The 13,476-nt window shown below is 38.8% G+C and overlaps 1 protein-coding gene across 4 annotated transcripts in view; it reads right to left on the reverse strand.

The window, feature by feature from the left end:
- Window positions 1–11,195: 11,195 nt before the first annotated feature.
- Window positions 11,196–13,476, reverse strand: part of LOC136883299 (sialin) — a 181,498-nt gene continuing 179,217 nt past the window's right edge. For all 4 annotated transcript variants that reach the window (XM_067155545.2, XM_068225241.1, XM_067155537.2 and 1 more), the window contains one exon: window positions 11,196–11,819. In XM_067155545.2, coding sequence (XP_067011646.2) covers window positions 11,643–11,819 — 177 coding nt within the window. In that variant the 3' untranslated portion in view covers window positions 11,196–11,642. The remainder of the gene's footprint in view (window positions 11,820–13,476) is intronic.

A 13,476-nucleotide genomic window follows, 5' to 3' on the forward strand; every position in this document is an offset into this window, starting at 1 on the left:
TTTGCTCTCTCCTTGAAATGTCTGCCACAATTTTCCTGTCTTTTTTTTTTTTAATACTGAAGAATTTTCAAATCCAGATTGGGCTAACATGATTTGTTGTTCACTTCGGACTTCCATTCTAACTAATTCCATTAGACAATCATGCCGTGTTTGTGAACTGTTTTCTTGGGTTTCTGCCATTCTATAACTTGAGTTTCTCTGCCATGCTCGCAAACTTTCTTCAGGGAGACTCGATTCAACAAGAGGGAACAACCATACACTTGGATCTGCAGAATCAAGCTCTAGCATCTTCAATGATTGAAGCTGAGATTCCAACTTGACCATCACCACATTGAATGCAAACCCCTACCACCAGCTGCAATCTTAAGAACGTGCCAGCTATTTAATCACACCTCGATGTGCCATCCTTAACTCATCAACTGACAGTTTTGAACAGAGGAACTTTTTCAGGGTTTTCAGGATAATTTAAAAGGAGCGCTAATGAAACATTTTAACACATTCACTGCCAAGCATTCTGTGCCAGATACTTTCAAGGGAGGTGAACTGGTTTGACATACAAACTAGTCCTATGAAAATTTAATATGTTGTAATTGAATAACAGCATTAAAATTGTATTGAATAGGTGGAAATATCAAGTTTATTTATTGTAATTCTTGGTTCAATACGGAAAAATGAAATTTCTTACGTTAACTGGTTTGACATAGTTACAAATAAGAGTGCATATAAAGGAAAGTTGCACACATAATAGCATGAAAATTTCAAGTTACCTCCAGTAATGTTTAAAGAGCTAAAAGCGACTTCTAGGCATAATTTAATTGAATATGGGAGTAGCAAATATGTCTGTTGTCTAATACATTTGTAATTTAGTCTTTCTTATTACACCGGCCATTATCCTGAGTCCTAAAAAATTTCTCATCTCATCGTAAATAATAGGCCTCCTATTATTATACCTGCAGTATTTAGTAAATGGTCTTTCTACTGTGCTCAAAAATTGTTCCACGTATCGGTTAGTTTCTGTTATGAGAAATGACAGAAATGGCGGCGTGAAAAACTACATGAAGTATGCTATGCAAGATTCTTCTCTAGGTAATTTGCTCATACTGAATAATTGGGCATGTGTCGGGGTTAATCGGTGTCTGACCAGACATCTGAATCAGCAGCGGATGTATCCTCTGAAAATAAATTGTTAAATATTGCTGGACCTACCTCATCAGATTCAACACTTATGACTTTATCAGATGAATTGCTATACTTTCCTCCACACAAGGCACTAAATCATTTTCCGACTCACTCAGCATACACTTTTTGAACATACTCCACATATTGCTTTCCTGCAAGTAATCTGCACTTTTGTAGTACGATTTACAGGCCATTTTATAAGAAGGCAGAGACACTAACTGAGAACAAACAAGTGAAAATAGCATGTGTTCGGGGGTAAACAGCAAGTTACTTTACTAAGGAATGTGGTTCGCATGTTTATCAATTCTGTGAAAGTTAGAATGCATTTAGGTGACATCTGTGGGAGCGACAATCAGCATTTGAACATATGCACTTAAACATCAATCGACGTATTTGGCACTGTCAGTGCACTGGTTCTAAAACGTTGATCGGCATACATGGCGCTGTGTGTATTAACATGATGCAACGCATCTAAGGACTTTAGAGCCTTATTTTAATTTCATCAAATATTTTACGTGTTGTGCACATAGTTCAGATGCTTTTGATACCTTTTAATGTTATTTGTGTTTGTTTGTAGATTTGTTTTAGTCATTACATGTGTTTGCATAGTTTTGTATTATGGGTAATGATAGTCAGCCAAGGCCGAAACCAGTTCCTAGATAAAAAATATAATCTAAACATTGAAAAGATGGACCGTTACGACATAAGTTTAGTTATTATTACAATTTTTTGTGTTTTTTACTACATGTTTATTCTTTAATAAACCATAAAATGAGTCAGGTTTATGAAATTCAGTTTCACCATTGCAAAAGTAATTTCTTCATGTTACACTCAAAATTCACATAAAAATTTTCATACATGGACATAACTGAAAATAACTGAAGGCTTTTCCTCCTTGAATACTTTAATATTGTAATTTAATGTTATACGAGAGGTATCCAAAGAAACCTGGACTTATTTTTTAAAAGCTATATATTTTCACATTTTTTTACAAAACAACCCTATCCACTTCAAAACACTCTCCATTAAAACTAATACATTTGTCCCACTGGTTCTTCCACTGTTCTAAACATTTTTTGTAAACTGGCAATGAGTTGCTGATGCTAGCGGCAGAAATGCATACCACACAAGCTTCGCCCACGGCAATGTTATTCCAGTTATTTTTGGATACCCCCTCATACAGGACTCACTGACATTAAAATTGATAAGTGTTCTGTATAATAAATTACACAGAAAAATTCTGCACTACTCAAATTAACCATATTCAGTGTAAAATTACACACACTGTAGACACATCTTACATGAACATTGCAAACAAATTGGAATTTTATACTTGTAACACAAGTACCATACTTCCCGGCATAATCTTCGCCTAAAGGAGAACAATAAAACTTTGATTTCCACATATTCCCCCTTTTTCTTTTCATTTCAGATTCCAAACTCCAATTTGTGCCATAATCTGCTCTATTCATCTAAGAATTGCTAGAACTCTCCTTATATTCAAGATCGTCGTTACTCTTTAATGAGTCCTGTTACGGAACCACATTTATTCCATGGACTGCCGTGTCATATCTTACTGGCATATCTATGAACATTACAAGTGACACAACACTGTTTATCTTGTTTGTGTAATCTTTGGTTGTGGTGTAGATCATGGCGTACAATGTATCTCTTGGTCAGTGCAGTGAATTGTAAACTTGTTTTATGTAAATAAATTGGAGCATTTGTGTTAAATTGTGTTAACGTTACATTATAAGCACTTTTCTCAACATCTGGCGACCGTGACAGGATTAGTTTCCGCATAAATATGGCAGAAATTACGAAATTGAAAAGTGAACGAACACAATTGCGCCGATTGTTTACACGTGCTGGCAATGACTTTGAACAGAAGTTAAATGCAGAACAACCCACAAGAGAAGAGGTCTCCGCAGGATTCAAGATCTTCGAGGACAAAGCTGAACGATTATTCGTGCTCGATGAAAAAATTTGTGATGTTTGGTACGCCGGAGAGCACGAAGAAGAAGAAGAGATCGCTGCCGAATACGAAATCATGGAGGGATACCGCGAAAGGTGGTTAACCTTAAAGACCAGGTATGAGAATTTTTTGCATGATGACACACTCAGTGACAATGGGGCAAATAGTATTGCTAGTACTAGTTCTAGTAAATCCAGGAGTAAAAGAAATTTAAGATTGCCGAAATTAGAACTTAAACAGTTCGATGGAGATGTGCGCAACTGGATAGCCTTCTGGGGGCAGTTCAGAAAGATACATGAGGATGACGAAATCGAGGAAGAGGATAAATTCCAATACCTTTGCCAGGCTACTGTACCCGGGACGTCAGCTAGAGAACTCGTGGAAAGTTTCCCACCCTCAGCTTCAAATTATCAGAAAGCTATAGAGCAATTAAAATCGAGGTTTGCAAGAGATGAAATTCTGATTGAGATTTACGTTCGTGAACTCTTGCAATTAGTACTTCAAAAGAGTAGCATGCTAAATGATATAAGTCTATGGAGTCTTTTTGATAAACTGGAGACCCAGTTAAGGGCACTAGAGTCACTAGGGGTTACTAGCGATAAATATGCGGCAATGCTCTACCCACTTGTAGAATCAGCACTACCAGATGACATTTTGAAAGCATGGGAGCGGTCTCGTATGTCGCAGGCATGTAAGAAGGGTGACCAATCTAATTATCTCGAGACACTTTTGAGATTTTTGAGACAAGAGGTAGAAAGTGAAGAACGTCTCCTTCTGGCTCGTTCTAATTTCCTAGGTGGCTGTGGGAGTGCATCGCAAAATAACAAAGAAAAGCTACCGACAGCAGCAGTAATTTTCTCGAGTGAAGAGAAAAGGGGTGATAGTGCATGTATTTGGTGCGATAAAGGGAACCACATGTCTCAGGACTGTTTTAAAGCTAGAGGTCTCACTACAGAGAAAAAACAAGAAGTTTTGAAAAAGAAAGGAGCATGTTTTCATTGCCTCAAGGTGGGCCATAGTGCAAAAAAGTGCAAAGTTGTGCTCAAGTGCTTGATTTGTTGCAAGGGGCATCACACTATTATGTGCAAGGGTTTAAAGGATATAATTCCAGTCGATAGCAGCAAGAAAAGTTCAGTTGAGAAAGGAAACGAACCAGGTAGAACAGAGAACTTACTGTCTCATCAAAAGGGTCAGACATTGTTGCAAACTTTGGTAGTTAAAGTGTTGGTGGACAAGGTTGTTAAGTTGGCAAGAGTGTTACTATACTCGGGATCTCAAAGATCATACATCACGAAGGACAGTGTTCACAAGCTTGGGCTGAAGAAGATAGGGGAAGAGACGTTAATCCATAATCTGTTTGGTGGAGTAGAGACAGGGCGAGAAGTGCATGGTATTTATGAAGTTGCTCTTAGAAGTTTAGATGAAAAATTTGAGTGCACCATTCCTATGTTGGACCAACAGAAAATTTGTGATTTTATACCCCGGCTTGAGACACAGCGGTATTACCCAGTGCTTCGAAACCACAACATAATCTTATCAGATGTAGGCTATAATGTTCCTGAGGTAAAGATATTACTTGGAGCAGATGTAATGGGGCAATTGCTAACAGGCTGCAGATTAGTTTTAGATGACACGATGGTTGCTCTCAAAACTAAGCTGGGCTGGACGGTGATGGGGCAGCGTAGAATATTCAGCAACTGCAATACAGTAACTGACCTCTTTTGTATGGCAGGTTTTAATGTAGCTGATTTGTGGCATCTGGAAGCCATAGGCATTAGCGACCCGGCAGATGTCAAAACCAAAGAAGTTCTAGAAGCAGAGACACTTGAATTCTTCGAGAAGACAGTGAAAGTTGACCAAGAAGGAAGATACGAGGTTTGCCTTCCCTGGAAAGAGGGGCACCCACAGCTGAGGGACAACTACGATTTAGCAGAGAAGAGATTGTTGAGTGTAAGCAAAAGACTAGAAACCATTGGCAAGTTGAAAGAGTATGATGAAATCTTTCGTGAATGGCTGCGAGAGGGCATAGTGGAAATGATACCCTCTGCCAGCAAGAATGATGGTCACTACCTCCCTCACCAGCCAGTAATAAAGGAATCTAGTATGACCACCAAAATTAGGCCTGTGTTCGATGCCTCAGCCCAAGATAAAAGAGGCAACTCACTTAACAGCTGTCTGGAAAAAGGGCCCAATTTGGTGGAATTAATACCCAAGCTGTTGATACAATTCAGAAAACATGCTATTGGAGTGACAGCTGATATCAGAAAGGCATTTTTACAAATTAAGCTAGCCCAAGGTGACAAGGATTTTTTAAGATTTCTTTGGTGGAAGGACTGTCGTAACAAAGAGGTGGCAATCCTCAGGCACTGCAGAGTTGTCTTTGGAGTGTCGTCTAGTCCATTTCTACTGGGTGCGACTATATCACATCACTTGAGACATGCGCCTGAGGAACTGAATAGTACTGCAGAGCGACTCAAAGACTCTTTCTACGTGGACAACTGTGTTACCAGTGTAGCCAATGAAGAACAGTTGCAGAAATTTGTGAGGGAAGCTACTGCACTGATGTCTACAGCACAATTTGATCTTCGCGGATGGATCAGCAGTCCCGTTCATCAAGAAGACAGAGCTGCGATGCAAGATGGAGTTGTTCCAGTCCTGGGTTTCTTATGGGATGTCACTACAGATGAGCTTCTCTGTGATGTCAAAACCATTGCGATGACCACTTGTCGAGTTACCAAGAGGAATCTGTTGTCTGTGGCTCAGCGTGTTTTCGACCCAGATGGCTTCACATGTCCGTCTACCTTACTACCAAAGCTGATGCTGCAAGAAACATGGAAACACAAATTTCGATGGGATGAAGAGCTTCCAGATAGCATTACAAGTAAATTCAGGAACTGGGTGGAGCAGATGCAATGGTTAGCTAGATGTCGCCTTCCAAGGAGAATGGTACAAGTGGACTGTGGAGCGGAAGATATCAGTCTTCATGTATTTTGTGATGCGAGCAAACTTGCTTATACAGCTTGTGTATTCTTAAGGGCAAGGAGAGGTGCAGAGGTATCGATCCAGTTGGTCCAGACTAAGGCGAGGATTGCTCCTGTCAAACATGTCACTATACCACGTTTGGAACTGTTGGCAGCAGTCATTGGTACCAGAATTTCTACCCAAGTGAAAGAGGCGTTGGGACTACAACGGTGCAGAACATTCTTTTAGAGCGACTCGTCAGTAGCCTTGACTTGGATAAAGCGGGTGGACAACTGGAGTACATTCGTGGGTAACCGTTGTCATGAAATACGACAGTACACCAATACTGATGATTGGCGCCACCTACCGGGGACTCTGAACGCAGCAGATCTTCCATCAAGGGGATGCAGTCCAAAGGCACTCTTTGAGAGCAAATGGTGGGAAGGACCACGGTGGCTAAAGGATAATCCAGAGCAGTGGCCTTTTTATGAAATTGCCGCACCTGAAGACGAAGTCAATATTGAGAAACGGAAGACAGTTATATCGAGTGTGGCGTGTAGTTCACCTGACTTTTGCTCGCGTCTCTTGTATTTCTCAAGTTATGTCAAGATAGTCAGAATGATTGGTTGGATCATCAGATTTTTCCGCAACCTTACTAAGGCAAAACAAGCAAGAAGAGGTGAACTCACTGGTAAAGAAATGCAACAAGCCGAGAACACCTTGTTGAGAGTTGTGCAGCAGGAATGCTTTCGAGATCACGAGCAGGAACTTGAGAAGAAAGTCAGGGTATTCAAGGACAAAATGGGAGTTCTGAGGGTTGAAACAAAACTTACCTTTGGGGAAGAAAGTGAAGCATTCACGAAACCCATCTTGTTGCCGTCAAACCATGCCATCGTGACCAGATTGGTTTGGGACGAACATCATCGGTCACAGCATGCAGGGCTACTGACGCTGTTAGCTAGACTCAGGGAAAGATTCTGGATTCTTGGAGTTAGGAAAGTGGCAAAAAGAGTTATTGCAAGATGTGTCAAATGTAAAAGGTACAAGGCTAGTCCTACAGCACCAGCTTTTGCTCCTTTGCCCAAGGATAGAGTGGGCTCAACAGCAGCTTTCGAGGTCTCGGGAGTGGATTATGCTGGACCACTGTACCTAAAGTCTGGAGAAAAGGCGTGGGTTGTATTATTTACTTGTGCGGTGTATCGTGCAATACATCTGGAGCTGGTGCAGTCTTTGACAACTGATGCTTTCATTCTGGCGTTAAGAAGATTCATTGCCCGGTGTGGAAGAATTTCTGTGCTGTACTCGGACAACGGGACCAATTTCATAGGACTTAATAATGCCCTGAAAGCGTTGGATTGGGATGAGATTGTCACCCACTCGGCTGTGAGAAAGATTACTTGGAAATTTATCCCACCTACAGCAGCCTGGTGGGGAGGATGGTGGGATAGACTAATCAGAACAGTGAAAGAACTACTGCGTCGAATCTTGGGACGAGCCTCTGTGTACTATGAAGAGTTACATACTGTGTTGTGTGATTGCGAGGCGACGATCAACTCTAGACCACTTACATACATTGCGGACCATTCGTCTGAACAAAGCCTTTGACACCAGCAACATTTCTGCAGGGTATTGCTACAAATGAGACTCCAGATTTGGATGCAGTTGACAAGGTTGACTATGTTAAACGATGTAGGTACCTCCAGAAACTACGTGAGGACCTACGACAAAGATTCAGAAATGAATATTTGGCGCTCCTAGTTCACCACGGCCAGAGGAAAACCAACAGCATCAAGGTGGGAGATGTGGTATTGATAGGAGCAGATTCCACAAAACGCATCAACTGGACCCTCGCGGTCGTCGTGGAAGTGTATCCAGGGAAGGATGAAGTAGCAAGAGTAGCCAAACTGAAGACATCTGAGGGAGAGCTGATCAGACCACTCCAGCGTCTCTATCCATTGGAGGTGCACACAACTCCAGAGGATTGGAAGCAGCCTGAAACTGTGACTATCACTTCGCCTGAGACAAAGCCTCCACATGAAGAGTTCAAATTGTCAAAAGGGGGGCGGAGAATTAAAGTGCCATCAAGACTTGATTTGTGAATACTCTTGATGTGACCTTGCTTTTGTGTTCATTTATTTATTGTGTTATGTGTTTGTGTTTCAGTTGTGGTACGGAGTATTTTGCAATTGAAAATAACAATTGCAAGGTGGGAGGATGTTACGAAACCACATTTATTCCATGGACTGCCGTGTCATATCTTACTGGCATATCTATGAACATTACAAGTGACACAACACTGTTTATCTTGTTTGTGTAATCTTTGGTTGTGGTGTAGATCATGGCGTACAATGTATCTCTTGGTCAGTGCAGTGAATTGTAAACTTGTTTTATGTAAATAAATTGGAGAATTTGTGTTAAATTGTGTTAACGTTACATTATAAGCACTTTTCTCAACAAGTCCATTATTGCTGTTCTATGTTACAAACGATTTTAGTTTTACTGCTAGCGCATGAATATGGACTAGTTAACTTGTATTTCCTTCTGGCATCGAGAACTTCTCTCCTACAGAATTTGCAACCATTGGAGACCACGTCATATCAACCTTAGTTTCGTCATTATGCACCTTTTGACTGGTTCAGTTTGGACTCTTAGTATTCAATGAACTCTATTTCAACTCTTGTTTTTGCATAACTGAAGGAACTCCATCCTCAGTAATTAATCCACGCTTCACGCATTGACATATATTTTAATGTCCACAATATCTAGTTTTTACTTTAACAACCCATGATTGTTTTTAACTTCACAGACTGCCATCGTTCAATGTATTCCACAACAAATTCTTGCTGTTATCTGTACATATTGTTACAATCTAAGTCTAATGTTATATTATTACTTTTTATTATGACATTGTCATTCTTTTAATATGAAGACACAGTTTTGATCATTTTAAGCTCAGGGCCCTGACCTAGTCTTTGTACATTAACGGCTGATGATGTTCGCTATGCCGAGCGAAACATGTCCCATTATTTAAGACACCTCATGATTATTTTATAATTCAATGAGTGTATTGTATTGTATTGTATTGAGTAGGTGGTTGTAAATAAAAGGATTTTATAACCCTACTATTTTTTCAAACATTTTGGTATAAAAATTGCGACGATTATGCCAGGAAATACGGTAGCTTGTTTTTTTTTTTTTTTAGATTGACAAATTCGACATGTCTTCCTTGCATCCCTCGGCAATTTGTCCTCCTGGCCCAGGTGTACTTCGGCTCTCACAAATCTACCAACAGAAAATCGCAGTTCTCGTGGAAGGCATCTGTTCATTAGTCTTTCTCGCAATGTAGGTTTAATTTGTTGTTTTGCAGAAGTTTTTCTGCAAAGTACAGTTCTTTCATTGAAGCACTGGTGAATAATATATGCACTGATAACCCTCATATGAAAGACGCAGCCATGCAACAGCGCTGTGTATGGCATTTTGAAAAGTATTTGGCGCTTTTATCATCATGTACGGTGCCAACACCATGTTTTGTGTTATTATGGTGGGCTATAATTTACAATTTTCCTGTTTCTCTGGGGAGATGAATTGTTGATAAGAGAATCACCGCTTTTCCCTTTGTAGGCACGTGGGAAAGTAGCATAATATCTTTGTTGATTGAACACCCATTGTTGTTTCAACTTTACATTTCCATCACCGCAAGAAAGATACGGGAATTTCCTTATAATTCTTTTTCATGGTCTCCACTATGGACAAACAATTCTTCCGCAACACATCCGCAAGTTAAATTGAAACATACCAGTTGTCTTTTCAGTTACTACCTGCTATCAGCTTGCACAACTTCAGGACATCCTAGGTAGGATTAACATATTTCCTCTCATTTTGGCGAAGTCTCCTGCTCCATCAGCACCTTTCCCGAGTATTTTCTCCAAATATCTTCTAGTTCCTTATTTGTCTGACTCATTGGCTGAATGGTCAGCATACTGGCCTTCGGTTCAGAGGGTCCCAGGTTCGACTTCTGGCTGGGTTGGGGATTTTAATAGATTCTGATTAATTCATCTGGCTCGAGGACTGGGTGTATGTGTCTGTCCTAACACTCTCTTCATCATATTCAGACAACATACCATACTACCAACCACCACAGACACATGCAATAGTGCTTACATCCCTCCATATAGGGTTGGCATCAGGAAGGGCATCCGGTCGTAAAACGGGCCAAATCCACATGTGTGGCGCAATTCGCACCTGTGACCCCACAGATGTGAGAAAAGGCGGTAGGAGAAGAAGAAGAAGAAGAAGAAGAAGAAGAAGAAGAAGTAGTAGTAGTAGTAGTAGTAGAAGAAGAAGAAGAAGAAGAAGAAGAAGAGTCTTACAGTTCTTTATTTGTCCACATTGGTATTTCATTCAGCATGTAATCACTGAAAATATAGCCCTATAAAACGAGTGAGTCGATTTCAGTATGTTTTCTTAGATCAGGACAAAGTGCTGGTATCCTGATTATAGTGTGAGCTGAAATTCTAATCATTAAAATATTTTGCATCACGTTCCTCATCATTTCTGCTTTCCAGTTCTCCTTTGGCTATCTCCTCTCTACTTTCACTGCCATCTGAGACACAGGAGAATGACTCATGTTTGGTATGTATAGAATTACCATCCTCTACCTCAGAAATTTCTGAGTTGAATATGCCACTTCCTAGGTTATCAATAATTTTCGAAACAATTTTATCAAAATTTGGATCGTTCGATGGGTCACGGTCACCCAAAATAGTTCACCTGTTACTGTCATCAACAGATACGGAAAACAAATTAACACGTGTGGAAAAAAAAAAATGCTCAGTCTGTCACGGACTTACACACTCACAGTCGTGCGATACCCCGGACGTTGCTTTAACAATACGAGAGACAACATACCACCTATAACACTGACTACCATGGTGATCAGCAGCAAACTGAGAATGAGGAGGCAGATCTCCAAGGCCGATAGTGTTCCTAGAGTTAGAATTGTCCCTGGGACCGCACAACTGCAGTTAAGGGTTAATATTATTCTGGAGGGAAAATGTTAACAAAGGGAGTCAAAGCCAATATTTATTTCAAAAATATATCTTAAAACTAATAAGAAATACATTATCAGTTAATATTAATAAAGATTTAATGCTTGTAACTTACACTGACAGACATGCTCAAATTGCTAGCTTTGAAATAGCTGTTTTGATCATTCTAATTTGAATAACAAAGTCATTCATTTGTTGTTGTGTTTGTGTCAACAGAACAACCTTATTGTGAGTTCTCAATCGACATATCAGGATTGTCCGATGTAGATACTATAGAATCGGTCTGCTCTGTTTTCAGATACAAACCATGGTCAAGCAGTCACACAGAGCACATTAATACCAACAGCAGCAAGATGAACATGGGTGATAGAACTGGTTAAGCCAGGAACTTCCAAGAGGCATAGATGAGCTTATTTTTCTGCTAAGCATTAAAGATGAAGCTTGTTTCAAAAGAGAACATCTACCTGGTACTCATCCTCTCATTTCTCATAAGCTTTGTTACTACAACCCTGCAGGGTGTCTTCGTTAACAGTTTCCTCATGTCGTATCTTGGCCCAGCTTTGAACTTCTCCTGAACCAAACAGCCCATAAAACAATGCACCAGCCAAGTAAATGGCACTTGCAATATAAAAGATGATTTGCCATTCATGAGCCATCTGGAATATGGAAAGAATACATCAGACATAGCCTAGTAGCTCAATTCAGAAAAATGTTTTACTGACAACATTTTAAGAAACTAAATTACCTTTCATAAACATGGTGTTACATACATACATACATACATACATACATACATACATACATACATACATACATACATACATACATACATACATACATACATACATACATACATACATACATACATACATACATACATACATACATACATACATACATACATACATACATACATACATACATACATACATACATACATACATACATACATACATACATACATACATACATACATACATACATACATACATACATACATACATACATACATACATACATACATACATACATACATACATACATACATACATACATACATACATACATACATACATACATACATACATACATACATACATACATACATACATACATACATACATACATACATACATACATACATACATACATACATACATACATACATACATACATACATACATACATACATACATACATACATACATACATACATACATACATACATACATACATACATACATACATACATACATACATACATACATACATACATACATACATACATACATACATACATACATACATACATACATACATACATACATACATACATACATACATACATACATACATACATACATACATACATACATACATACATACATACATACATACATACATACATACATACATACATACATACATACATACATACATACATACATACATACATACATACATACATACATACATACATACATACATACATACATACATACATACATACATACATACATACATACATACATACATACATACATACATACATACATACATACATACATACATACATACATACATACATACATACATACATACATACATACATACATACATACATACATACATACATACATACATACATACATACATACATACATACATACATACATACATACATACATACATACATACATACATACGAGTATGCAAACTGGGAAGATACTGAATGTGATGTTAATTAACGAGTTGCTCCTACGCGAGTCCTTGATACGGCAGAGATTCGGCGAGGCATCGACTGTATGAGGTGTTGGAATTGTTCTGGAGGGATCAGTTGAACGGAGTCTTAGTCTCCCGACTGGTCCCGCTATGTTTACTTCTTCTGTTATGTTGTCAGCTGATTGACGTGTAGAAGTAAACATAGCGGGACCAGCTGGGAGACTCCCTTCAACATCTTAAAACTTCATAACAAAAACTTAACCTCAACTTCAGATATTCTTTACAAGTTTCTCCCAATCATTGTATTTTAAATTTTACATTTTAGATTTTAAGCCTATCTTCAAAATATTAAAAGTACATACTTCTCCAGCTTTTGAAGAAAGAAGATCCTTTACATCAGATTTTTATCTCAAACTTGAACATTGACTTGTCGTTTCAACTCAACATGAAGGAACATATTAGCTCATCATCATCATAAGTGTTTTTATTTTGTTTATACCAATTTTTGTATCCATTTTAGCTGATGATGTTCCACATTAGGAATGAAACATGTCCTATTTAAAATAATGTAATTAGATTTTAAGGTGGATT

This window comes from Anabrus simplex, chromosome 1, assembly GCF_040414725.1.
Source record: "Anabrus simplex isolate iqAnaSimp1 chromosome 1, ASM4041472v1, whole genome shotgun sequence".
NCBI lineage: Eukaryota > Metazoa > Arthropoda > Insecta > Orthoptera > Tettigoniidae > Anabrus > Anabrus simplex.